Genomic DNA, 25419 nt, shown 5'->3' on the forward strand with positions numbered 1-25419 from the left:
TACGTTGAGGCGTGTTATTCATTTTCTTTATCCTGTTTGGTGTTTGTCTAGCTTTTCTGGTTGCTCTCAGCAGGAGGATCTGTCTGAATCACAGGTTTATTGTTGCTGAAATCCGGCAACGAGCACTTCATTTAAGTACTCACCAGATACTATTTAACTGAATTGTTAACTATATGTGGTCTAATAGCCTACTGAAGCTGTTTTGTTTCCCCTTACGTTCCTCAGACTTGTTCTGGAATAAACCACCGAAGGCATACTGAATTGCTTTCGAGATCCTTGCTAACGGCCATTTCTTGTACAATTCTTTCCCTTCTCCTCTGCTTGTGCCTACGCATTACTTACCTTTGCTGGTGCTGGTCAGGACAAAAGAGGTTTCTAAGCGTTGCTAGAAACCAGGTGAAAATATGCACACGATATACAAGTAATTTGATTATTTATTTATTTTGAATAAAAAAGTGGCCAAGATAACAATACTAGTGGCTCTGCATACAAAACACAACATAATTGAGGTTATTTCACATTTACAAAACTGCCGTTATGTACAGCACTGGATATTCACAGCAACTTTAATAGACTCTAAGTACCAGAATCCTAAGAGCAACTGCGGGGTATCCAAAATGGGAAAAAGCTAAAAAACCAATGATTTCATTAACTGGAAAACTGGCCAACCAGCTAACTGGTAAAGAAAGAGAATTTGCTACCCTTTTCTTTAGTAATAACTAAAATAAGATTGCCCCACAGGACTGCATTTGACAAACACCCTCCATAATTTCCATTTCATTTTCTCTATTATCTTTCCCACTTCAAACTTTTCCCAGAAACCTCTGCCCTACTATCAGATAAAAGCTCAGGACACCAGTGTATCTTCAGGGAAAGAAGATAACTAGTGCAAAGGATACAGCATGGTCTGCTTCAGCCCAGGAGGCCCAGTTCAAACCCAAGAAAGAATTCTGCCCTCTTCCGGTCATCAGTTCTTCGTAGCTTTGAACACACTGGAAAAAGTGAACCATGCTTCGTCTTACAGGTGGCAGGAAGTTACTCACTCATTCTCTGTATCACCAGCACCTACTCTGTGCAAGGCACTTGACACTTGGTGCTGCAGGAACTACCAAGATGAGACAGACAGTCCCTGCCCTTGAGGAGCTTACAATCTAATAATGAACACTATGTACATACATATAATGCAGAGAAGCAGCCAATTCTTCTGGATGGGGGTATTCCAAGCAAAATGTGCTATTATTCTTAAAGTTTTTTATTTACACACTAAAAGTTTAAAACACACCACCTAATCAGATGGTAAGCATTAAAAAACCATCTCCTTTCTATAACCTTAAGTTTTTAGTTGCTTTTCTTTTATTTCAAAAAATGTCATATGTAAACAACACATAATTTGAAGCCAAGCACAAAGGTAGCGCAGGCATTGGATAAACAAAATATATACTACTCTACACAACACAGACTTATTTCTCTATACAGTCTCATTTCTGTATACACAAGTTTGATGTTCACTTTCTTTTCATACACTGAAGTACAAATCTGAGTCAGTCTTGAAAAGGACGTAATTCACTTTTGCATTAATACCAAAACCAAAACAAAACACCCTAGACCTCACCAGTCTGTTAGCCAAGAGTCAAACTGATAACACATGAAATGCTTCAAAGCCACCACCTCTGACACCATCCAAGGAGACCATTTTCACGGGATCTTTCTATGAAACTAACAGGACTGCGTAATAGTGAGGTAAGCAAGTTTTTACCTTAGAAATAACTATAAGAGTTAGAGTTCTGAAATTCAAGTCCACCAACCCATTTACAATATTTCAACTAGACAGCCTGCACCTTTGCTTTATCACATCAATATGAAAGTATCATCATTCCCCCTTTGCAACTCCTCCCAAGCCTGGGATGAATGAATGAATGAATGAATGGATGAACGAACACCATGTTGGTTAACCATATAATACTGTGGTAAATAAACGCACTGTCTAGGACCTCATATCGTATATTAAGTCTCCCCCCACCAGAGTATAGTTATAAGTTAAAATGCAAGATAAAAGCTGAATCACCTAATCTGATTAAGAGGTTGGGGGCATACACATGTATATAACAAAAAGATTAACTTCTTTACAGGACTTCTTTATATAAAGTCTCTCCCCTGTTAAATTTACTGATTTCTACAGCAAGTTTTCAGAAACAGCCATCTTAAAACAAACCATACAGGCAGATTGGAGGCTGCACCCTATTTACCAGACTCAGGCCAGCCAGCCAGTCCTGACACTGATGTGTATCTGTGCCAGGGAAACAAGTCTGCATCTTCTGAAAAACCCTGCTGTACACCAGGATAGTGATGCTGTGGTGAGAGTGATCATTAGAAGCAACTCCGCAAAGCTGACTTAATTCAGTATAAGGACAGTCAAATCTCACGCGCCCTGACGTCAGCTTGAGCTGCAGATACCAGGTTATCACGTGAAGATCCTAGCTCCAAAAACTTCTTTTAGCATCAAAAACGAGCAGTTCAAAGCTTAATACCTATGAGACTTGAGACATGGTCTAAAAACTCTGCTGGAAAACTGCCGGCTGCTACTTCCACTAACAGCTGAAGTTCAACCACTTCGCTTCAGTTAGATCTGCTGTAGAGGCATTTTTACAATCCGACGATGGTGAGGGGAGAGGCTAGATGCCCGAGCCGCTCTGCTGTCAACAGAGCTGCTGAGCCCCACCCACACAGGTAGCAGCGTGAGAGCACAGGGATGTGTTTGTTCACACTCAACCATGGAAGCCTGCAGACCCCAACAGTCCACGCAGGGCTAGCCGTAAAGAGATGCTTTTATTGGTCCAGCTATTTGCTGTTTGTGCTGTCCCATCTCTAAAAAGAAAAAAGGGCAGAACCTACCTTTCCCTTAAAAAAGTTTAGGCCTGCTGACTTTGAATATAGCCAGAATTTTTTTTTGCTTGTCAGGAATAACTGGCTTGGGGAGCAGAGCGGGTGGTGGCAGGGAGCTGAAATCCAGCCCACTCTGCCCGAAGTCCAGCCTGAAGGTGTGGGAAATTTCCAACAGGGAAATTATAATTCAGAGTTTTGAAGAAAACCAGATACAGTTTATCAAGGTGTTAACAACTAACACTATTACTCTTAGAAAGAAAAACTACTGTTTAATAGTTTCTTCTAGGAAGGGAGACCTGCTATGTGATTTAGTTTTGAGAAATTTTATCACAAACCTATTTTTCTTTCAAATCTGGTAGCTCAGAAGGTGTCCTAAAGCTGAGAGAACTAAAGGGACGGAAATGGAGAGGACCTCTCCTGGAAGGGAGGGAGAGGGAGGTCAGGAGCAGAGAGGATGGATGGACCCGTGGAACTCGTACAGTGACAGTAATTCCTGCTTTCATTCCAGGAGCCGCGGCAATTCGCCAAACCCCGACACAGCTCAGTGCTGCCAGGAGAGCGGGTGTTCTGAAAAAGCAGCTCTGTGTTCCTCCAGACAAGACCAATGAGCCTTGATTTCTTCTGCATATTATCTGACACCATTACAGTTACAACAGAATATATTTTAATATTCCATTATTACCCTCTGACATTCTTTTAACCTAACTGGTGAAGGCTGCTAACAGGTCTAGCCCACACACCCCAACATTAACATTCTCAAAAACTTCCTAGAGGGAGAGGCAGAAAAATGTCACCCTCGACCATGAGCTTCGCCAGTGGTTCTAATAACTCCTGACATTGAAAAATAACTGGTAGTTTGGGCAGATACAACAGCAGGCAGAGATGGCTTGAAGTCTGGGTAGTGGACATAGGATTTCAGAATGAGTATCAGGCCTAACGAACTCTCAATTTCTTATCTAGAATAACAGGAAGAAAGAACCCTCAACAGAGAAAGTGTGACACAGGTGTGGACATCAGACTCCCAAAATGCAACACTGTCATGGCTTAGAAGGTCTGATTGCACAGGACCTTTGCTCCCGCACCTTCGTGCAAAGCAGTGGCATCATGGCCGTCTCATCCACGCCGTGGAGCGGTGACAGCTGAAATGAACTGGAAACCCACTACACAGATCAGGTGAGTTCTAGGAAGGCACAGAGGGCATATGCTAAGTGTAAACCAGGAGACAATTTCCCGGCGTCCCTCACGCTCTTCCAGGGCTTCGCTGCTCACCACTCTGTCACCAAGTATGCTGACCCTCAGGACATTCAGAAGCGCGCTGTGTGATCCTGCCATTAACTGAAAATCTCTCGTTCTCACAGGTCAATGGATTAACCTCCACAGAAGGGAGGGGTGGGGAGAGGGGGCGGAGGGCTCCCAACTCGGTGTGCAGAAATTTGAGGCAGGTGCTGGCTGGATTTCAGCCTTAAGAATGCCATTGGGCAGAGCCCCCCCCAGAGAGAAGCCACGTTCTAGTAAAAGAGTTGCCATGTTTACTGCTACCCAGACATACAAAATAACTCAGGTGACCCTTTTTAGTTTATTCCTAAGAGTCAAATTTTCCCCCCAAATGCATTAATTGCTTTAAATAAAAACAACGTAAGTTTTAAATGGCAGCAGCACAAAATTCCCCAGTAAGAACAAATCAACTACTAACTCTGATTAGGAAAAAAAAAATACGTGAAACCCAGCACATGCTCTGAGTATAAGTGAAACTCAGCATGTGCTCTGAGTATAGAAACTGCAAGAATTCCCTGACAGGATCTCAATTTTTACTGTCATATTTACTGTAAAGTGAAACAGCTCTAGGCACAAACGACCGCAACTATACAGCTTCCTGAGCTGTGTTCTTCCTGATTTGAATGTTGCCTGGTTCTCTTCCTTGACAATCATTTGAACATGCTGGACCCTAAAGTCTGGATAAACACTCCTCTTGAAATTTTACCACCAAAATGAGAAAGATAAGCAGATGATCCAGCAGAACTAAACAGCAGCAGGAATACAGAATTAAACACAGGAGACAAAAACAAACATTTGAAAGGGAAACAAAAGACATTTCAAAGCAGACTGTCTGGAAGTGCCTCTTAAGGGCTCCGGTCTCCAATAACTACGGGCAGAGCAGGAAAGACACTAGGGGGAGAGAGCCTACAGGCGGGAGCGGTGTTGCTGTTACATGCTCTCCAAACAGCGAGCGTTTCTCAGTGAGGACAAAATGTCTTTCACTAAGGATACAAAAATAAAAGCAAGAATAAGTGTTAGAATAAAGGTTTAATATCACTTAAATTTCACATTTTGTATTTCCCATCCAACTTTCCAGAAATATGCACCATTTCAAGGTGAGTGCATTACAGTCCTGTTAATTAGCACCAATCCCTAGGATACTTATTTTAAAAACCCAAGAACACTGTAGTTCTAGAATGTCTATTGTTAATTGTAGGTTTTAAGACCAATTAATGTCTAACATCTCTTCTTAACAGTCCACAGGAAAATACCTGTATTATAAATATCGAGGACCTTTGCAGAGGGAAGGAATTCCCAGCCTCTGGTTGACTGAGCTACACACACGATAGCACCAGAGCTCAAGGGTCCACACTTCTGAGCTGCCTGTCTCTTTCTGGACGTCTCTAGACAGACTCGGGATATAAATGATACGTCTGGAAATGTCAACATTAAAAATATTAAATGTTTTAATAAAAAAGGAGAAAATATTACTTTTCCTCTGTGTACAAATATCTCACCAAGTTGTCACAGGTAAGTCTGAAGAGGGTTGTGACGCAGGTGAACAGGAATACGTGACATCCTTATACCTGTGAAGGAGTCAGAGCAGGAAACTGATGACATGGGAGAGATCATTAAAAATAAGTCACAATTATTAACTTACAAGAGTCACCTGACCTTCTGACACATTAAAACCAACTTTAGTCTTGGCTTCAACCTCTTTAAAATATACAGTTTTAAGAAAATGTTTCCAATATGTGTGAGAAACAACTGGCAGGATGCAGATCTGCAGCTGTTTGTTGAGAACAAAGTATCAGGCCCACAGGTTGTTCCAGACGCTTTAATATCTGTTGGGACACTGCATACCACGCACCAGGTACTACAGCTCCCTGGAGCCACAAGACAGTTCCAGACCAAGGCCAGGATTAAAAAGCCTAACTCGGCCCAGCAAGGCCCTTACCCATACTCCCTAGAAGGGACCATTCTGTTCTGAGAAATGACAGGGCATGCGTTTTGTTCAAACTGCTTCAGTCAAGACACTTGAAAAGTAAGTTCCTCACTGGCAAGGAGTTGGGGGATAACGTTCATCTCAAAAGGACTTAAAATCTCTGCACTCAGTCACTTTAAAGACATCCTTTAGTCCCTGGAGACAGAGAACACACTTCAGCAGTGAGTCCCCACGCCCTATGTACAGTCATGAAGGGTGCCTCTCCTCTTGCGCGTCCTAGCTCTTGGGGCTGGACGGCACTTTCCACAGCAGAGTACATGCCCTTTCCATCTTCCCATCCTGGACATTCAGAAGACAGGAGAATCACAGAAAGGGCAGGGGCTTTGCAGTAACCTCTTAATCCAGTCAGGATCTACAAAAGTAAGACAAGCAGTATTGAGCGTAAACTTCAGAAAAGGCAATCAAATGGGATGGGCCCTGGATGGACCACAGTATTAAGGGATGGCCACTCTGGTCCCAGCTCTGTGTCCCTGGACAGAGCCTCTCACTACAACATTCTAGACGAGGTTGGACTAAATCTGTGGTGCCCAAAGCTAAGTGCGTGATGAAATAGGAAAATAAGGGTAATGAATGAGTGTTTCATAAAGCTAAATTTATTCTGTTTAAAGAAAGGACTATACTTTGTTCTGAGAGTATATCCTTCATACATGGATAATGTTAAAATACTCTTATAAAATTACAGTAACTTTAAAAAATACATTACTTGGAAAAATAAAAACATGGCAACACTGTGTCAACACTTTCTCCCCCTTTTAAAAACTTCCCTGGTCTGTGAAATACTGTGCTCTACCGGTTAGTACTCCAGATCTCAGCGATTCACATTCTTCCCAAGAGCTGTATGCGGCTCAACACAAAGTCAACTGGCAGGTGTGTGTTTTTTATTTGTTTCCATTTCTTCCTGATTTCCTGTCTAAATAGTATACCAATTCTCAATTGCAATGAGTGTTTAAAAGTCCCCCAACATTTGCTTCAAAATAATCCAATAAGAGGAGGGGGGGCTTCCCTGGTGGCGCAGCGGTTGAGAGTCCGCCTGCCGATGTAGGGGACGCGGGTTCGTGCCCCGATCCGGGAAGATCCCACGTGCCGCGGAGCGGCTGGGCCCGTGAACCATGGCCGCTGAGCCTGTGCGTCCGGAGCCTGTGCTCCGCAGCGGGAGAGGCCGCAACAGTGAGAGGCCCGCATACCGCAAAAAAAAAAAAGAGGAGGGAAGAGGGGGGAGGACCACAGATGAAACATGAAAGGTCGTGAGCTGGCAATTTCGGAAGCTGAATGATGGGTACATCAGAGTTTCTTATACTCTTTTTCTCTACTTTTATGATTGCATTTTCCATAACAAAGAGTTAATACAGAACACAAGCTGCCAACACACCAACTTCTCAGAATTAGAGAGCTTCAGCCAGGTTAGAGCAAAAATCAATAAGGGTGTAGTTTTACACAGAACATTTTGTTGTACTTGAGACCATAAATTACCCCCAAAGTGTACACAGGTGGATAATGGTGTCTAGTTAGCTCATTTGGTTAGTGTGATGTTAATGAACCTCAGGTCATAAACTGACATTCATGGGACTGTTTACATCACTAATTCCTGACACACATCTACGATCTTATTTCCAACTAGTTATGTCATAAATGTGGGCTTTGTCACCAGGGCTATCAGGAAAGAGAATACTGGCCAAGCCGGAAAGGAACCCCACCACGGCTACTAGAAGGGTGACTGCAAGTGCACGTCCCCGCTTCAGCAAAGCTGTCTTTGTGTACGTTATCAGTTGCAGAGTTTTCCTTCAAACACTATATAGTCTATGCATGCCGTCTAAAACAAGCTTTTCTGAATAAATAATTTGCTTGCAGTGACAGAGCAGTAAACTGCAGCCCTGCTTACCCCACACTTACATCACCAGGTATGTTAGCGTGAATAACGTTCCAGTGACCATTTCTTAATTCGTTGTGGTTCATGATAATAGTGTTGCTCACCATCCCTGATGACGCAAGACTAAGCAGGAGGGGGGACTTGGGTGTGCTCAACCTCACCCTCCCACAAGCTGGGAAAGCATTCACCTTCTGGGGCTGGATGGCGGGCAATGCTGTCATGGAGCAAACACCTTCTGTATATCAAACTCTGGCAGGACTGGTAGGTTAAAAAGCACCTGAAAGCAGACAGATTGTACCATCAGTTCTACTAACGGTGGAAAGCAGCATAGTATTGAAGGTAACTCACCACATACAGTTATTCTAAAACCACAAGTTAACTAAGTAAAGGGCAAAAACAGTTCACAAACGCATGGCGACAATGTATCCCTCTGCACAGGCCAGACCTACCCACCCCCCCCACACTTAGTAAAGGGGAAGTGTCCGTCAGGCTAAACCAAGAGATACAAAGCTTCTAATCCAGACAGTCACTGCAGCTTCTTTTTTTTTTTTGCCATGTTTGCAGCACTGAGAAAGAATGTAGTCCGCTTACACCTGATTGCACTGTGAACTTTTCATGTTAAAAAAATCAACTATGTGTTATACTGGAAACTATTCTTGTCAGTGATTTGTAAGATTAGGTATAAGCAGTGTCTTCCCCAGCACGGTGGGGAAAACCTGAAAGATACGGAAGACAGAATTAACGGTGCAAAAAGGAAGGGCCATGAGCAAAAGCTCAGAGGTTCAATTCCATCCAATGACCACTCACTGAGCATCTACCAGGACCAGGCAGATACGGGAAGGTGGGCAGCAGTGGGATATCAGAGAGAACACTTGGGCTCTGCGTGGAAGGTTTTCTGCAGGGTAACAGTGTTTAGGATGAGCAACTAAGCAGTAAAAAACACAGAGAGGAAGGGAGGGTTGGGGGGAGTGGGAGCAGGCCCCCATTCTCACCGGGAGAAATTACACCCAGGTATTCTGGCACTAACTTCAATCAGCAAAAATGAAAATAATTTTTGTGGAAGAAGCCATCTGAGCAACAACAATGTATGGGCCAAGTTCTCAGCTCTGCCGCTAACCGCCTGGGTGCCTCTGGACAAATTCGAGCTTCCCCAGTCCCCAGTTTCCTCATCTGTAAAATGGGAACAGTGGCGGCGCCCCTCGTGTGGCTCAGGATGTGTGTACCGCTCAGAGTCGTGCCTGGCACGCTGGCAGCGCCAACAGGCCAAGTGGCTACTGTTACAAGGCCACTATATTACAAGCTGGTTTCCTCTTCTCCGCAAACATAAGGCGGAACAGTCAGATCGGAAGTCTAGGGACAAAGCAACGGCCGGGAAACCCAGACATTCATCAGTAAGAGGGAGTGCTGGAGCATCCATACAGTGGAGAACTCTACAGCTGTTAAGAATGGGATCTACGTACTGATGTGGAAAATGCCCACAACATCTTGCTAAGAGAACACGCAAGTTGTTAAGGTAGTTATATGTAGCACAATCCTGTTTCTATTGGAAATAAACTTTAAAAACCTACTGAGTGCCTACCACACACCAGGCATTGTTCTAGAAACAGCCATGAACAAAACAACCAAATTGCCTGTCTTCATGAACTTTCTATTCCAGCGAAAGGAGAAAAACATAAAGTAAAAATATATTAAGTGGGACTTCCCCGGTGGTGCAGTGGTTAAGAATCTGCTCACCAATGCAGGGGACACGGGTTCGAGCCCTGGCCCGAGAAGATCCCACATGCTGCGGAGCAACTAAGCCCGTGAACCACAACTACTGAGCCTGTGCTCTAGAGCCCGCGAGCCACAACTATTGAGCCCACGTGCCACAACTACTGAAGCCCATGCGCCTAGAGCCCGTGCTCCGCAACGAGAGAAGCCACCGCAATAAGAAGCCCGCGTCGCGCAACCAAGAGTAGCCCCCGCTCGCGGCAACTAGAGAAAGCCTATGCATAGCGATGAAGACCCAATGCAGCCAAAAATATATAGATTTATAAAAAAGAAACAGAAGGTTCCTCATTAAATATATATATATATATATATATATAAAGTGGTGATAACTGCTAAGGAGGAAAATGAAGCAAGGAAGAGGGATGAAGACTACATACTGAGACGCGAGAGGGATGTCATCAGGTGTCACGATTTTAGGCAGTGTGGCCGGGAAGGAAGCCCTGTGGACACCTGCTGGAAAAGCACCCCGGGCAGAGAGGACAGCCAGTGAAGACGTCCAGGGTGGGAGGGGTGCCGCATGTACCTGAGGAACAAGGAGGCCAGTGCACCTCGAGTGAAGTCAGCAAGCCGGAGAAAATGGCCCCCTTGATGGGGGCCAGGCCATGGAGTCGTGACCACTGAATGGATTTTAGCTTTTACTCATCAGAAATGGGCAGCCACTAGAGAGTTTTGAGCAGAGGGGGTGACATAAGCTGATGAGGTCATAATAGGATCACAACCTCAGCTCTACTTAGAACAGCCTGGAGGGGGCAAGGAAAGACACAGAAGATGGGCTGGGAGATAACTATAATAATCTGGGCAAGAGATGATGGTGTCGTGGACCAGGGATGTAGAGGTGGAGGTAGCAAGAAAAGGCTGGATTCAAATTTGAAATGCCTTTAAAACTTCCAAACAGAGCAACTGAGCAGGTGCTTAGATATGAAGTCTAGACTGAAGGGGAACGATTCAGACTAAAGCAGTATGTTTAAGTCACCAGTGTACAGATGATAGGCGACAGCCCAGGGAGAGTGGTAACAGAAGAAAGACAGGTCCAAAGATGGACGTCAAGGAGATACTGTGTCCAGAGGGCCAGGTGATAACAAAGCACTTTAAGGAGGAGGAAGAGGGAGTGACCAACTGCGTCACGTGCAGCCCGTGGGGCCATAAGATGAAGACGTGCCAAGGTTCCCTCTTAGAGTGAGACGGAGGAAGACCTCGACCTTTTGTTAGAGATAAACCAAACAGAGTACAGAAGCACTTTATATTCTATTAACTTCAGCAGGTATTGCTTTTGTCATACTGATTTTTGAAAATTTAATGCTACTTCAAAGCAAAACAATATTACCAAAATAAATAAACCCCTATATACAAGACGCAGAAAATAACTCATCATTAAAGGGTGTCTTGCTTGAGTCAAACGGATGGTAAAAAGCCACACCAGGTTTTATAGTAGCAGCTTTTCTCCAACCTAATGGCGTGGGCAACATATACTTTGGATAAACACTTTACAGTGGTTTGTGTGACACAAAACTGGAAAATGAGCAAAAGCAGCTTACCGGAGCCAAATGTGGCCATTGGAACAGACTGCCTGTTTGCGATCTGTGAATGGCAAAATCTCTTTACACAAACTACAGTGCTCAGGGAAAGTCTGCTTGTTCATCTTCTTTGAGATGTGTCCGATCAGCACCTAGTGAGACAAAGCAGTCAGCATGTTTTGAGGTGAGTGCAGGGCTTCCTAACACAGAGGAGAAATGGAAACCTACACGGCATCTGACACACAGCAGGAGCTCTGCATCTCCACGTAGGCCCAGCACTCTCTCTGAAAAGTAAAAAAGCTGGACCTTCAACTCGCGTCAACTGGCTGAGTACAACAAAAGAAATTCATTCAGGCACCCTGTGACGACAGAGGTAACTTTACCCACTAAAGGGAAAACTGTTCTGAAAACGCAAATCTTATTACTTGCCTTTAATTGCTTCTGAAACAAGGACTTCAGAGTTCTGTTAGAAGACAAAGTATTCAGCTATACTTACAATGTTTTGACTTTAAGAAAAACATAATCTCTATAGGCAAAATATCATGTGAAACACTAACTCTGAACTATAGAAATGTCTATTCTTAAAGCAATTATGCCCCAATAAAGATGTTTAAAAAAAAGTCTATTCTTTAAGAAAAGCTTACAAAGCAAAAAGATAATCAAGATTAAAAAATAATAATTTCCCTTCTGATGGCCCAAAGACCCATGACCAATCCAGTCAGCCTGCAATTGGAGACCAACCGACCCCACAGCAGAGGCATGGCAGGACCCACCGTGGGAGTAGGAGAGATGGACGGGGCGGGCTCTAGGCCTTGGCCCTACTTCAGCTTTGCTTGTTTCTCTGCTTTATTAGAGTTGCATCACTCCAAAAATGAAAGTCTGCAAAACACTGATCTACTTCATTATTTTGTTGGAAAAACACCTTTACCAGCTATATTACTGGGAGGCATGGGATACACCAATCCTTAAGAACCACCTTGTCTTACTAGCAGATAATATCCTTCAAAGGTTTAATCCATTGACACTTAAGCTCTTGTGTAAGAACTTCTTAGTCTGTGATTCACTAAAATTAGTTCACTGAAGTTCTGAAGGGTATCTTAATAGCTTAAAAGGGTGTCTTACCTACTCTACATATAATTTACAAATTTAAAGCCCATTAACTTTTGGCCTTTTTGGCCTTGAAAATTCTTATTTATGGTCCCTTATAGCAGGAACAACCAATGTACTAGGTTTGAAAAGATTCATTTTTATGAACACTTTATGAATAAAGTAAAAGTAGGATTTTACTTTACTTTTTAGTTGTTGAAAACAAAGTTTATTCCCTGTCTTTCAAAATATGTGCATTTATTAAGAAAACTGTCCAATGGTTTACTGTCAGATTTCACGAGCAACCTTCAAAGCAGGGGATAAAGAAAGTTATAAATTCCAAGTTACAAGTTAAGTACTCTCCTTAGCCTTTAACTAGTAAACTCCAAAACAAAAAACATTTGTTTTACACAGTAGGATTTTAAAACATGAAACGTATCGTGTTCAATCAAAACTCAGTTGCTGTAGATGGGCAGAGTATAATCTTCCCTTCTTTAAATTGGCTCTGTTGGAACCAAGTAACTATGCTAAATGTAGCTTTCCATGTTCATGCAGCATCTGGACAATTATTCTGAATCATTGCCAACCAGCTTCCATTACAAATTTCCTAAAATGTTTTTGTTAATATTTTACACTTATAATATCCCTGCTAGGTCCTATGAACCAGTGATACCAGAAAACTCTTCCACACAATTTAGACCACAATGAAACAATTCTTAAAAGTTGACTTTCAAAGATGAAAAGTCAGTTACATGAACAGTACATCTTAACTCCTCGGGTGTGAATGAAAGCACTGCCTGCCATATCAGTAAACAAAGGACGTTGCTGCCATCGAGCCATCACATTACAGCTGCCCGTCGGTGAGCCCTGAGGGAACTCATGATGGAGGCAGGATGCCCCCCAACCCCGACCCTGCCACCCTGCCCCGGCACCTAGCAGTCAGCCGCTACAGCCACCCCTGATGGGGCACCAAGGAGACTCTAGATGAGAAGCACAGGATACTGGCCCCATGTAGCTGAGGTGCACATCAAAGGAGTTTCAGGGAGCCCAGACTTTGCATCTTCCCGTACATAGAAAAGTGCTCAATTTCTTAACTTCAGATATCTGGTTTTCCTTAATTAACAGCAATCATTAATGCTCCAACTACCCTGGTCTTTGTTGCAACAACTCCAATAGATCCTGGCTCCACCCCCTTGCCCCTTGGGAGCAGTCCCTCAGAGCTATCTGAGATGCTGTGTCCCAGGCTTAAGTCCTCAGTTTTGTCTGCCAAATAAAATGTAACTGAACTTTTAGGTTCTGTGTTTTTTTTCAGTCAACATCAGATTGTTGCAAACATCCTTAAGAAATAATTTTAGGGGTGTACGGGTACGCACGTACACACACACACACACACACACACACACACAGACACACCTTTCCAACAAGAAAATGCAACAAGTGATTCGCGAATGGTTTGACATTAGGCATGGAAGATATCTGAATTTATTACCTGCAATTAATGTTTTAGATAAGACTTTAGGCAGTGAGAATAAATATCAAGCTTCAGAGTAAAAAGAACCACAGACATCTGTGGTCCTGAATATTCTAGTATACAGTATGTTCCTTAAAACACAATTCTTCAGGATTTTAAAAGCTGTTAGCTCAGGATTCCTGATTAATAAGTTACAAAGTTAAATGATTTCTTTCCTATAGCAATTCCCAGAACCCTTAGAAGGATGAGGTACACTGGGAACCGTTAAGAGGAGTATAGAGTATGCAGTATTTCCCCAAGCTTGGAACCCTACTGTTCTGTCAGGGAACTTGAATTCTGTGAAATACATTTTGGATAATACTGTAAGATTGTTCTATCATCAAAATAAAGATTATACCCAGTTTTTGTAACAAAACAACAATGTATAAGTAATTATTTGTTTATCTCCTATGCCCTTCTAGACTAAATCAGAAGACCCCCTCAAGTACTATCAAATGGAAACAGTCCCGGCCACAGTCCTCCCACTTCCCAAACCTTCTGCAAACAGGAAGGGAAAGGAGGGTGTGCCACACTTCCCCTGCTGGGACTGCCCAATCACAACGTGGTCTGCTTCTGGAGTTCATCCACAGCCTGGAAATCTCCCAAACCTTGCGTACCAATCAAGGCCGCAGTGAGAGTAAGAACTGAAATATGCTTTGTGTGATATGAGTGTGTCCTCTGCATTAATCTGTTTCTTATTTATTCTCCTGCACCTCATGCCAATCAATTACCTAAAAAATGTCAAAGCAGAAGTTGAGCTTTACGAATTAAGTTTAGGTCATTTCTTTCTCACAAAGAAAGCAGACTTTTCAGTGTTTTTGTTAATAAACACCTACCCGTGCGGTTCTGTCATCGTACTCTTCATCAGACATTAAAAAGTTACAGAGTCCCCGGGTGGGGATGCTAGTGTTTTCTGTGATCCAGGTGTGCAGGTATACTTCGCCTAAGACTCGCTTCATGTGCTCCCGGGTCAAGTGCATTTCCACAGCTTCAATTTTGCCTTGGATTTCAAGGAGTTTCTCTTCCATTGGCTCTCGGCCTCCAGTGTCTCCAGGCTGAGTGACTGAGTCGTCTGTGGGGCCCTCTGGATCACCTCCTTTGCTCCTCTCCTGAAGGCCTTGCTTATTCGTCTGTTCGGAGGCAGCGCCTTCTTCCTGCTGCTCACCCTCAGCATTGCCCGTCCCAGGTGAGTCAACTAGTAAGATTTTTGAGTCCTCGAGGATGGGTCTGCATAAGGCTTCTGAAGCGGTTTTCTGCATCGACTGGTATAAAATCCTCAGGAGGAAGAGTTTGAAACGCCAGTAATAGGTGGCCCCACTGCTTTCAATCTTTTTTTCCAAAGCTTCTTGTAAAAATTGAGGGATACGTTTATCTTTTAAAATCTTCCAACGTACCAGGTCTATTAAATCTACCTGCTTAAAGAGATTTTGAATTGAAGATTGCAGAAGCTTAGCAGCTGCCTCTTCAAAGGCTTTGAGAGTAACGAACTGAACCTGGTAGTTTTTGTTAACGGGATGGAGGCCGTTGACCATGCCCTCGGTGGTAATGACGGCCAGGTACGCACCACAGGGGCTCACAGCTATCCCGTGTGTCCTCACTGAGCCAAACACATCCGAGAGTTTAATCAAATGGTGTTCAAACTTCAACGCAACATCTGTGAAAATGGGAACCAGCTGCCTCACCTTCCCATCACTGGAACAAGTATATACCGTCCCATTCTGCTTGTCTGCGGTCATGGAGACAATCGGCAGCGAGTGCAGGCCTGTGACGTGAGAATTGTGAACATTCAGGCCTGCTTTGGAGATCAGAAGAAGACACCAAAACACATAGGGTCCTCTTGCGGCCACCACTAAGCTACAACTACACTTCTGGTAAGGGTGGTACAGCGGTACACACTTGATGCTGTGTACTGGCAACTGGTCCATTTCCTTCCACAAGACGACAGGCTGCCTTAACGTGAAATAGCCTTTAACTGCTTTGAGATTGACGGGAAGAATTTTTACAGGTCCAAAAGCACTCCCCACGATAAGGCCGCTCATTTTCCGATTACTGTGCTCATATTCCCACCAAAACAAAACACTAGGCGAGTTGATTCCTGACTCAATTGTGTTGCATGAAGAGATGGATTCCTTTCCTACAAACGGTAGCTGAAACTGCCACACAGCAATGTTGCCGTTTTCAAAGAGGACGGCCAGGAGCACGCTGCCCACGTCGCGGCACTCGTTGTTATGCTTGACCTGCTGAGTGGTACAGATGCCTGACCACTCCATCCTGACTGGTGTCTGCATGCTGTGTCTTCTCTGAAACTCGGCAAAATCCCTGAGATTCCCTTCCGGGGCCTCACTTTTAGAGAACCTGTAACTGGTCTCGTAAAGGCGTTCCCCATAAATCTCCGTCAGATCGACCAGCTGGACCCACTGCAGCCTGCTGAGGTTAGCCTGGACGGTCAGGCGATTGTCCATGGTCAGTGCTGCCAGGAGGCACCTGCCGTTAGCGTCACAGCCCATGGGGGACCAGCTAGTGTACTTGAAGCCTCTCAGCGGTGGCAAAGCCTTCCCCTCAGGGTTGAACACTCTGTCCAACATGAAAGTCTGACTGACTGTGGGGTCTTCAGAGGCGGCAAATTTCTCCTTACACTCAGCAACTTCCGTTTTTGAGCCAACCTGAAAATAAGAGATACAAAAACTATCAGATAAAGATTTCACTCTAAGAGGACTATATTTACATTGATTAGGGTGAATTAACTGATTCACATAAATCAGTTACACGTTTACATATTATAAATATGTAAAACAGTAATTTGATATCAGTTCTGTTAATTTTGGCATGACATGCATTTAAAAGATCAACACATGTCTAAAACTAAGTGAGCATTCACTCAGCTAATGGCAATTTTTTTTAAGGGTCAGAATAAGTGCTGTCATTATTCATAGCCTCGTTCCCACATGGTTCTCAGAACTGACATATGCAGTAGCAATGACAAAGATGTACTTGATTCTAAAGAGTCAGCTAAGCGTTCTGCTGAACTAGTCACAAAACAATAAAGGAGAAAGTCATGAAAAAATATCTACCTATATACATCTTTGATACAATTAGATGTCTGGATTTTTTTTTTTTTTTTTTTTTTTTGCATTACGCGGGCCTCTCACTGTTGTGGCCTCTCCCGTTGCGGAGCACAGGCTCTGGACGCGCAGGCTCAGCAGCCATGGCTCATGGGCCCAGCCGCTCCGCGGCATGTGGGATCTTCCCAGACCGGGGCACGAACCTGTGTCCCCTGCATCGGCAGGTGGACTCTGAACCACTGCGCCACCAGGGAAGCCCCAGATGTCTGGATTTTTAACAATATTTTTGTAACACAAGTGTCAGCTCTTAAGTTTTCTATCTGAAATTTCATTTACAAATTACGTTGAGAGCCAACTCCAACAGTTCTGTCCACTGTTTCTTTCTTTTCTTTTTTTAATTAATTAATTTATTTTTATTAATTTATTTCTGGCTGCGTTGGGTCTTTGTTGCTCTGTGCAGGCTTTCTCTAGTTGCGGTGAACGGGGACTACTCTTCGTTGCGGTGCACAGGCTTCTCACTGTGGTGGCTTCTCTTGTTGCGGAGCACGGGCTCCAGGCGCGTGGGCTTCTGTAGTTGTGGCACGTGGGCTCAGTAGTTGTGGCACACGGGCTTAGTTGCTCCGTGGCATGTGGGATCTTCCCAAACCAGGGCTCGAACTCGTGTCCCCTGCATTGGCAGGCGGATTCTTAACCACTGCGCCACCAGGGAAGTGCCTGTCCACTGTTTGTATAGAATAATGTCCACTGCCGTTAGACTATTTGCCGTTCCCTGAACACTCCCACTCTGCCTTCCCTGGCTCCCTGTGTAGAATGCTCTCGTTCCTCCTATTTGAATCCCATCCCTCCTACCAGGTCAAACTCTATGAGGCCTTCTGAGATCATTCTAGCTTTCATTCATCTCTCCCTCCTCCAAGTCTGTAACATACATGAGCAGTGCTATTTATTTAATGTCTAGGTGTACAATGGTGAGCTCTTTAGAAAGATTTTAAAGGGACGTTAAAGATAGAGGAGAGATAAATGACCAAAAGAAAGTGGTCCAGAGCTATAAGAAAATAGCCAGAAAGGCTAAAGCCCCAAAAGAACACAGGTCAATTAAAATATGGTTTCTGGGGGCTTCCCTGGTGGCACAGTGGTTAAGAATCTGCCTGCTAATGCAGGGAACATGGGTTCGAGGCCTGGTCCGGGAGGATCCCATATGCCACAGAGCAACTAAGCCCGTGCACCACAACTGCTGAGCCTGTGCTCGGGAGCCCATGTGCCACAACTACTGAGGCCCGCGCGCCTGGAGCCTGTGCTCCGCAACAGGAGAAGCCACCGCAATGAGAAGCCCACACATTGCAACAAAGAGTAGTCTCCGCTCCACGCAACTAGAGAAAGCCCACGTGCAGCGACGAAGACCCAACGCAGCCAAAAATAAATAAATAAAAATAAAATACAGTATGGCTTCTGTTATGTCAGAAGTAGGAAGAAGAAAAGGACGTGAACCACTGTCTTTAGAGAAATGGGTAACAGAGAAAGCAGAATCTTTCGATTCCCTTTTAGTGTCAATCTTCTTTTACATAGAGGCTGATCTTCAAACTGGAAAGGGTAGATTAAACATGATTAAAAAGGAATTCAAGCCTAAATATACATGGATATAGCGAAACTCACTTTAAATGAGTTTAAGTCCCCAAGCCCAGAGCAATTACACTCCAGAATATAGAAAGACCTTGGAAGATGAACTCAGAACCATTACATTCCTTGATAAAGCTTGGACAGCCAGAGATGTGTCAGAAAACCATAATGCAACAAATAGTTAACTGCTAACTGCATAATACATAAGCATATAAAATGAAAGGTAGATATAAAGTCCAACAAATGAATTAGAAGACTAACTTTTCCTAAAGTGTGTAAAACAGAACATCACTCCCCTAAGTTGCCCCTTGAAAAAGAGGTCTCTAACCAAATAAGTGTTGAAAATTCTATATATGATATATTATTCCCCCGTCAAGAGTTACAGCCAGGGAGCTACTGAAGAGACTTATTTATTTATTTTTTTGCGGTACACGGGCCTCTCACTGTTGTGGCCTCTCCCATTGAGGAGCACAGGCTCCGGACGCACAGGCTCAGCGGCCATGGCTCACGGGCCCAGCCGCTCCGCGGCATGTGGGATCTTCCCGGACCGGGGCGCGAACCCGCGTCCCCTGCATCGGCAGGCGGACTCTCAACCACTGCGCCACCAGGGAAGCCCTGAAGAGACTTATTTAACCAGAATTATCCAAACTTTTATTTATTTACTTACTTATTTTTTTACCATTTTTTAAAAACTGGGGTATAGTTGCTTTACAGTGTTGTTAGTTTCTGCTGTACAGCAAAGTGAATCAGCTATACGTACACACGTATCCCCTCTGTTTTTGGATCTCCTTCCCATTTAGGTCACCACAGAGCATCGAGTAGAGTTCCTTGTGCTCTACAGAAGGTTCTCTTTAGTTACCTATTTTATACATATTAGTGTATATGTGTCAGTCCCTATCTTCCCAGTTCATCCCACCCCCACCCTTCCCCCCTTGGTGTCCATACGTCCAAACTTTTTTTTTTTAAACAACAGAACCTTTCGGGGGGCTGTCATCTCTGGAAATTGTGTCTTGGGCAGTATATCTTGATTTTAGTGTAGTCTCTTGGATACACCTACAGACATGCTGGAGAAATACAGACTGGAAATTCCAATTAAATACAGGTGTCACTGGCTAACCTGTTAATAAAACAATGCTAATCAAAGCCCAGAGCTTTGGATGGGTATATAAAATTTGAGTGAAAATCTTTCCTGTGATGCCAGACTGCCTGGATTCAAATCCTGGCTCTATCATACACTAGCTCTGTAACCCTGAGCAAACTGTTCAAACCTCCTGGCTTTAAGTCCTCGTCTATAAAGAGTATAAGAATACATGTTCTCATAGAGTTTGGAAGGTTAATTAAGTCAATGTATGTAAAGCACATACTAATAAATACTCAATAAATGTTATCTATGATGACAATTATTAATACTCTCTGAGGATTAAGTAAATGCTAATGAGACCTAATAAAAGTATGTAAAATGCAGGGTAGATAGGCATTAAGTTGTCCACCAAATGGAGGGTAGATATAAAATTGTTCACCAAATCCCATAATACTGTAAACTAAGCAATAATTCTCAGACTAGGATAATTTACTATTACAATAAAATCTACTGTAGAACTGAAAGCAAACTTACAGAATGCGTAACCCCAAACAGCAGCAGAATGAAATAAAGGAAGCTCAAGCTTGGTCCTACTCATTGCAGGAAGAATCCTTGACGGAATGGAGAGCGGTGTGGATGTCAGCCAGGAGGGAAAATCCTTAGGGCTTTTTGTGCAGTAATTTCTAACATGTTAGGTAGTTTGAATAAGCCTACTGCACAAACTAGTTAACAAATCAAAACAAGTACTCAGATGCCCTAGGAGCATACCAGTTAAGAGTCCAGCTCCCAGAGGCTGACCCCCAGCCAATCATTTGACTATATCCCGTTCCCAGTTGGCCACTATTACAACTAATAGCTGCGTACTTTGTAAGCACCTAACAAATAAAAACTCATTTGAAGCTACTAGACAGCAAACTTCTTGAGGGCAGGAACATAATTCCAAAGACAGGAAATAGTTATTTTACTTAATGTAGTAGATGGAGTTAATGTTACTAACATTCTTAACAACTGATACAAATTAGCTATGCATATATTATTAGAATTTGGAACTGTGTACAACTAGATGATTCATTAAATCAGCAGTCCAATGGGAAAAGAAACTGCAACTTACTCTTTTTTTTAAATTAATTACTTTATTTTTGGCCGTGTTGGGTCTTTGTTGTGGTGCATGGGCTTGTCATTGCGGTGGCTTCTCTTGTTGCAGAGCACGGGCTCTAGGCACGCAGGCTTCAGTAGTTGTGGCACATGGGCTCAGTAGTTGTGGCTCGCGGGCTCTAGAGCGCAGGCTCAGTAGTTGTGGTGCATGGGCTCAGATGCTCCACGGCATGTGGGATCTTCCCGGACCAGGGCTCGAACCCATGTCCCCTGCACTGGCAGGCGGATTCTTAACCACTGCGCCACCAGGGAAGTCCGCAACTTATTCTTAAGTCAGTTTTATTGCTTTTCAGATTTATATCATCCACCTTTATATCACATAACCTCAGTGCCCAGGACAGTAACTTGCAAATTGCAGATAATATGTCAACTATTATTTAACTGCATATTTTCCTGAAAAAATTCATAATCTAAATAATGATCAGACAAAAGCTTCAAAGAGGTTTAGGATCTACCTTCTAGCAGTGCTACATACTGAAATCTAGGTTGCAGAATGTCCATCTTTCATGTTACAGCGAGCTGGACAGCACCAAGTAGATTTAAATCCACAGGGACTGTCAACGGGTAGTGCAATCAAAGTACACATAGAGACCTCTTTACATTCCTACCATTACTGCAGTTTTATCCCACAGAAGCCTCTTTTAGAATTGCAGGACAACTCAGCATTCATTCACCAGGCAGTGCTAGGCTAGTAAGCCTGCTGATTGGTGGTTTCTGTGATGTGCATACTGAAGAACAGTGCAGAAGGGGAAGATGCCACTAATTAATTTCAGGAAAGCAATCAATTACCAGAGGGATATATAAAGATTTCCTATGACTCATTTCTCAGGCGTGGAACCAACTACAGAGTCAAATTTTTATCAGAACACAGTACTATAAATAACTTCATATCCACAGTCATAGCATTAACCCAAACTCCTTCCTTCATACTTGTATGACTATTTTTTAAAGTGAGCATTTACAGTGTGCCAGGAACTGTGCTAAGTAATTACACATGTGTATGTATGTACATGTATGTACGTATATAAATATATATTTAACTGAATCTTCTGAAAATTCTAAACAAGGCATGTTTTATTTATTTATTTATTTATTTATTTTTGCAGTACGCGGGCCTCTCCCTGTTGTGGCCTCTCCCATTGCGGAGCACAGGCTCCGGACGCGCAGGCTCAGCGGCCATGGCTCACGGGCCCAGCCGCTCCGCGGCATGTGGGACCTTCCCGGACCGGGGCACGAACCCGCGTCCCCTCCATCGGCAGGCGGACTCTCAACCACTGCACCACCAGGGAAGCCCAAGGTAGGTTTTATTACTCTCCTTTTATAGATAGGCCTATCTTGCTATCTGGTGCTAAAGCGCAGTCTCTTAACCCGTTTTATACTGACGCCAACAATCATCTACTTGCCTCTAGGCCAGCCAGATTCATATTCCTGAACCACACCAGGTCAGTCCACGTCCACGATATTGTAACAGCACTTTAGGTCTTCCTAGATTGAAGTCAACCATCTCAGACTGACCTTCCAACGTTCCCAAACTGGCCTCACTTTACTTCCTCTGACTCTCTCGGAAAGCTACTTGAACTCAACTGCTGACCCATCATTATTTACACAAACAGCAGCACGTTATGCTCGTGATTTGCATGTATGTGGGCGAGATGGGCACCTCACTGCTGCCATCTGGATGACCCTTTCCTCCGGGGGACTTCTCACAACCCAAACCCTACCTTTTTTTAGGTCTGCTGCAGATTCACCACCAAATAACCTTCCCTGATAAAAGCATCTTGTTCCACTATCCCTTCCTTCCTTTAAATTCTCTCTGCTAAAGTATTAAACCTCTACCATACTGAGACACACACTTAAGGTTTTCTCTAGCTGACGTACATATGGACATCCTTAGCAGCAGTAAGCCCCTTTTCAGCAGAGGATACACCTTTTAAAGCCCTTTGTTCTGCCTCCCTCCTTGAGTGCTCCTCAGTTCAGTAGCATTAAGAACATCTATCCACCTGATTGGTTATACTTGAATCACTTTGTTCGCATCTTGTCCAAGATCTCAGAAGGCTTAGTCATACAGGTTTACCAATGATCCAACTCCACATCAACTTATCAGTTTCAAACTTGGATTAAGTATCCTAAAAAGTGCTGTGGGTTCCCTGTACCCTACCCAGTTAGTGATTCCTATTTTAAATGGCTGTGCAGAGTAAGAGTTTTTTTTTTTTTTTTTTTTTTTTTTTAATTATTTATTTATTTATGGCTGTGTTGGGTCTTCGTTTCTGTGCGAGGGCTTTCTCCAGTTGTGGCAAGCGGGGGCCACTCTTCATCGCAGTGCGCGGGCCTCTCACTATCGCGGCCTCTCTTGTTGCGGAGCACAGGCTCCAGACGCGCAGGCTCAGTAGTTGTGGCTCACGGGCCCAGTTGCTCCGCGGCATGTGGGATCTTCCCAGACCGGGGCTCGAACCTGTGTCCCCTGCATTGGCAGGTAGATTCTCAACCACTGCGCCACCAGGGAAGCCCAGAGTAAGAGTTTTTTAAAAAAAAACTTCAAGTTCACAAAAATACGTTCTCTTTATATTGATACATATCCTTACAACGTTTATCACTACCTATTATTACACTGTTATTTGTTCACGACTTGCAAAAAGACGATAAGCTCCATGAGGACAGGGACTTTGTTTTGTACGATGCTTTACAAGAAACAGCGAAAGTTTTAATACTTTTAAACCACTAAAATGAACAATACGACTTACTACTTAAAAAAAAAAAACAACTTGCAAATGGTGATGACAGAACAATAAAACTTCAGGAGCCCTGAAGTTCTGAAGGCAAACTTAGTTAATACGAAACCGAAAGCACTAAATTTACACGGAGATCTCGGGCTTTAAGTTTAAGAACTGCACTTATTTTACAGAAGCTCTATTTTTCGTTCTACATCCCAAAGCCTCTTAGTTATTGAAGAAAAACTGGAGTACTAACCCCGACATCCAGTATTTATCCATCTGCCCAAGATGAGAAGCAAAGACCATTCATAATAAAGTCACTGAAACAGTAAAGACAATGGAAAGAACCAATTTTTCTCCTCCAAAGCAAAAGAGGCGCAAGTGGAGGGCACAACCCAGTAAACAAAGCCAGCCAAAGGCCTCGGGGAGCAAGCCCCAGACAACAGGAGCAACGGCAGAGGCAGGTCTGGGGTTGGGTCAACAGGGGGTGGAGCCTCAGAAAGCACCGAGGAAAGAAATCGGCGCTGGCAGCCGGCCAGACACTGGGGCAAAGGGAAAACGTGGCTCCGAGAGGGACCTCCCGAGATGTGTGCGGTGTGTGTGTGTGTGTGCCGGCAGCCGGCCGAGATGTGTGCGGTGTGTGTGTGTGTGCCGGGAGTGGATGGGTGACCCGGGAAATCGGGCGTAAACGTCTGGACGGTTTTTTGTTTGTTTTTTAAGCTACTCTGTGTGTGTGTGTGTGTGTGTTTCGGGAATGGATTGTGTGTGTGTGTGTGTGTGTGTGTGTGTGTGTGGAATGGATGGGTGACCCGGGGAATCGGGCGTAAACGTCTGGACGGTTTTTTGTTTGTTTTTTAAGCTACTCTGTGTGTGTGTGTGTGTGTGTTTCGGGAATGGATTGTGTGTGTGTGTGTGTGTGTGTGTGTGTGTGGAATGGATGGGTGACCCGGGGAATCGGGCGTAAACGTCTGGACGGTTTTTTGTTTCTTTTTTAAGCTACCGTGACCCTAAGCGCTGGAGGCGAGGAGGGGAATCCCCGGACTAGGCGTGGGCCGGGATTCCCCAGGGACCTGTGACGCGGGCGCGGGAGGGGAGCAGGAAAAGACCCAGGGCTGCGGCCCGGGGATGACTTACTTTGAGGAAGCAGCTGTTAAGAGGAGCAGACACCGAGGTGCGGTGGATAACCAGGTCCTGGCCCGGGTTGTGCACGTCGCAGATGAGCTCCAGCACAGCGATGCTGCGGGCCGTGGACACCGACACGCGGTGGTCCTCGGACCACGCCAGCGGCTCCAGGCCGCTCACCGCATACTGCAGCTTCACCGCCGGTTCTCGCCGAGTCACTAGGAGGCGGAACGCGGCGCTGGGCCCGGGGGCCGCGTCCGCCCCCGGCTCCTTCCCGCCCGCCTCGCCCTCCTTCTCCTCGGGTGGCGCAGGCCGGTCGGCCGCGGGCCCCACCCGGGCCTTGGCCGTATTCATCTCTCCTCGGATGCAGAAGCCGGACCCCGGGCGCACCAACCGCGCGTCACCGTCCCGTTGCCGCCTCCCGCAACGCGGCCGCCTGCCCCCAACGTCCTTAGCTGCGGTTTTCTCCCCTCAGGCCCGAAGCGCCGCCGAGCCAGGAAGGACCCCGCCGTTGCTAGGCGACCCAGCCCTGCCAGGTGGCCAAGGCGCTGCCTGTAAAAAAAAACGCTACTCCTCTGCTGCCCGGATGGAAGCGCCCGGGCTGGACAGCGCGGGGGAGAGGGGCAGGGACCGCCCCCCCCTCAGCCCCCGCCGCGGCGTGGCCAATCCCCAAGCCCTTTTAGGGACCTTCCGGGGCAACTAAGGTGCTGAGGGAACAGTAACCGGGCGGCAAAGGAAGGAAACATTGGTTCGATGGGGCACTCCTCTTCTTGTTTCTCAAA

At 44.7% G+C, this 25419-nt stretch overlaps 1 protein-coding gene across 1 annotated transcript; it reads right to left on the reverse strand.

Annotated features, from left to right (window-relative positions):
• Positions 1–416: 416 nt before the first annotated feature.
• On the reverse strand, positions 417–25286 carry GTF3C4 (general transcription factor IIIC subunit 4). Its single transcript, XM_032635073.1, has 5 exons — positions 24650–25286; positions 14729–16555; positions 11318–11448; positions 8201–8289; positions 417–6497 (listed from the first exon to the last, which is right to left on the reverse strand). The coding sequence occupies exons 1-5, from the start codon at positions 24989–24991 to the stop codon at positions 6433–6435; spliced, it is 2454 nt and encodes an 817-aa protein (XP_032490964.1). The 5' UTR covers positions 24992–25286; the 3' UTR covers positions 417–6432.
• Positions 25287–25419: the final 133 nt, after the last annotated feature.

The sequence above is a fragment of the Phocoena sinus genome, chromosome 6 (assembly GCF_008692025.1).
Source record: "Phocoena sinus isolate mPhoSin1 chromosome 6, mPhoSin1.pri, whole genome shotgun sequence".
Lineage (NCBI taxonomy): Eukaryota > Metazoa > Chordata > Mammalia > Artiodactyla > Phocoenidae > Phocoena > Phocoena sinus.

What these genes read in the sequence shown, in the direction of transcription:
- GTF3C4 (XM_032635073.1), bottom strand. Translation starts at nt 24,991, where the DNA reads ATGAATACGGCCAAGGCCCGGGTGGGGCCCGCGGCCGACCGGCCTGCG. An exon ending in TTAACAGCTGCTTCCTCAAA is followed by an intron (nt 16,556 to 24,649) that starts GTAAGTCATCCC and finishes TCTTATTTTCAG; the next exon opens with GTTGGCTCAAAAACGGAAGT. An exon ending in AATGGCCACATTTGGCTCCG is followed by an intron (nt 8,290 to 11,317) that starts GTAAGCTGCTTT and finishes GTCTGCTTTCAG; the next exon opens with GTGCTTTTTAACCTACCAGT.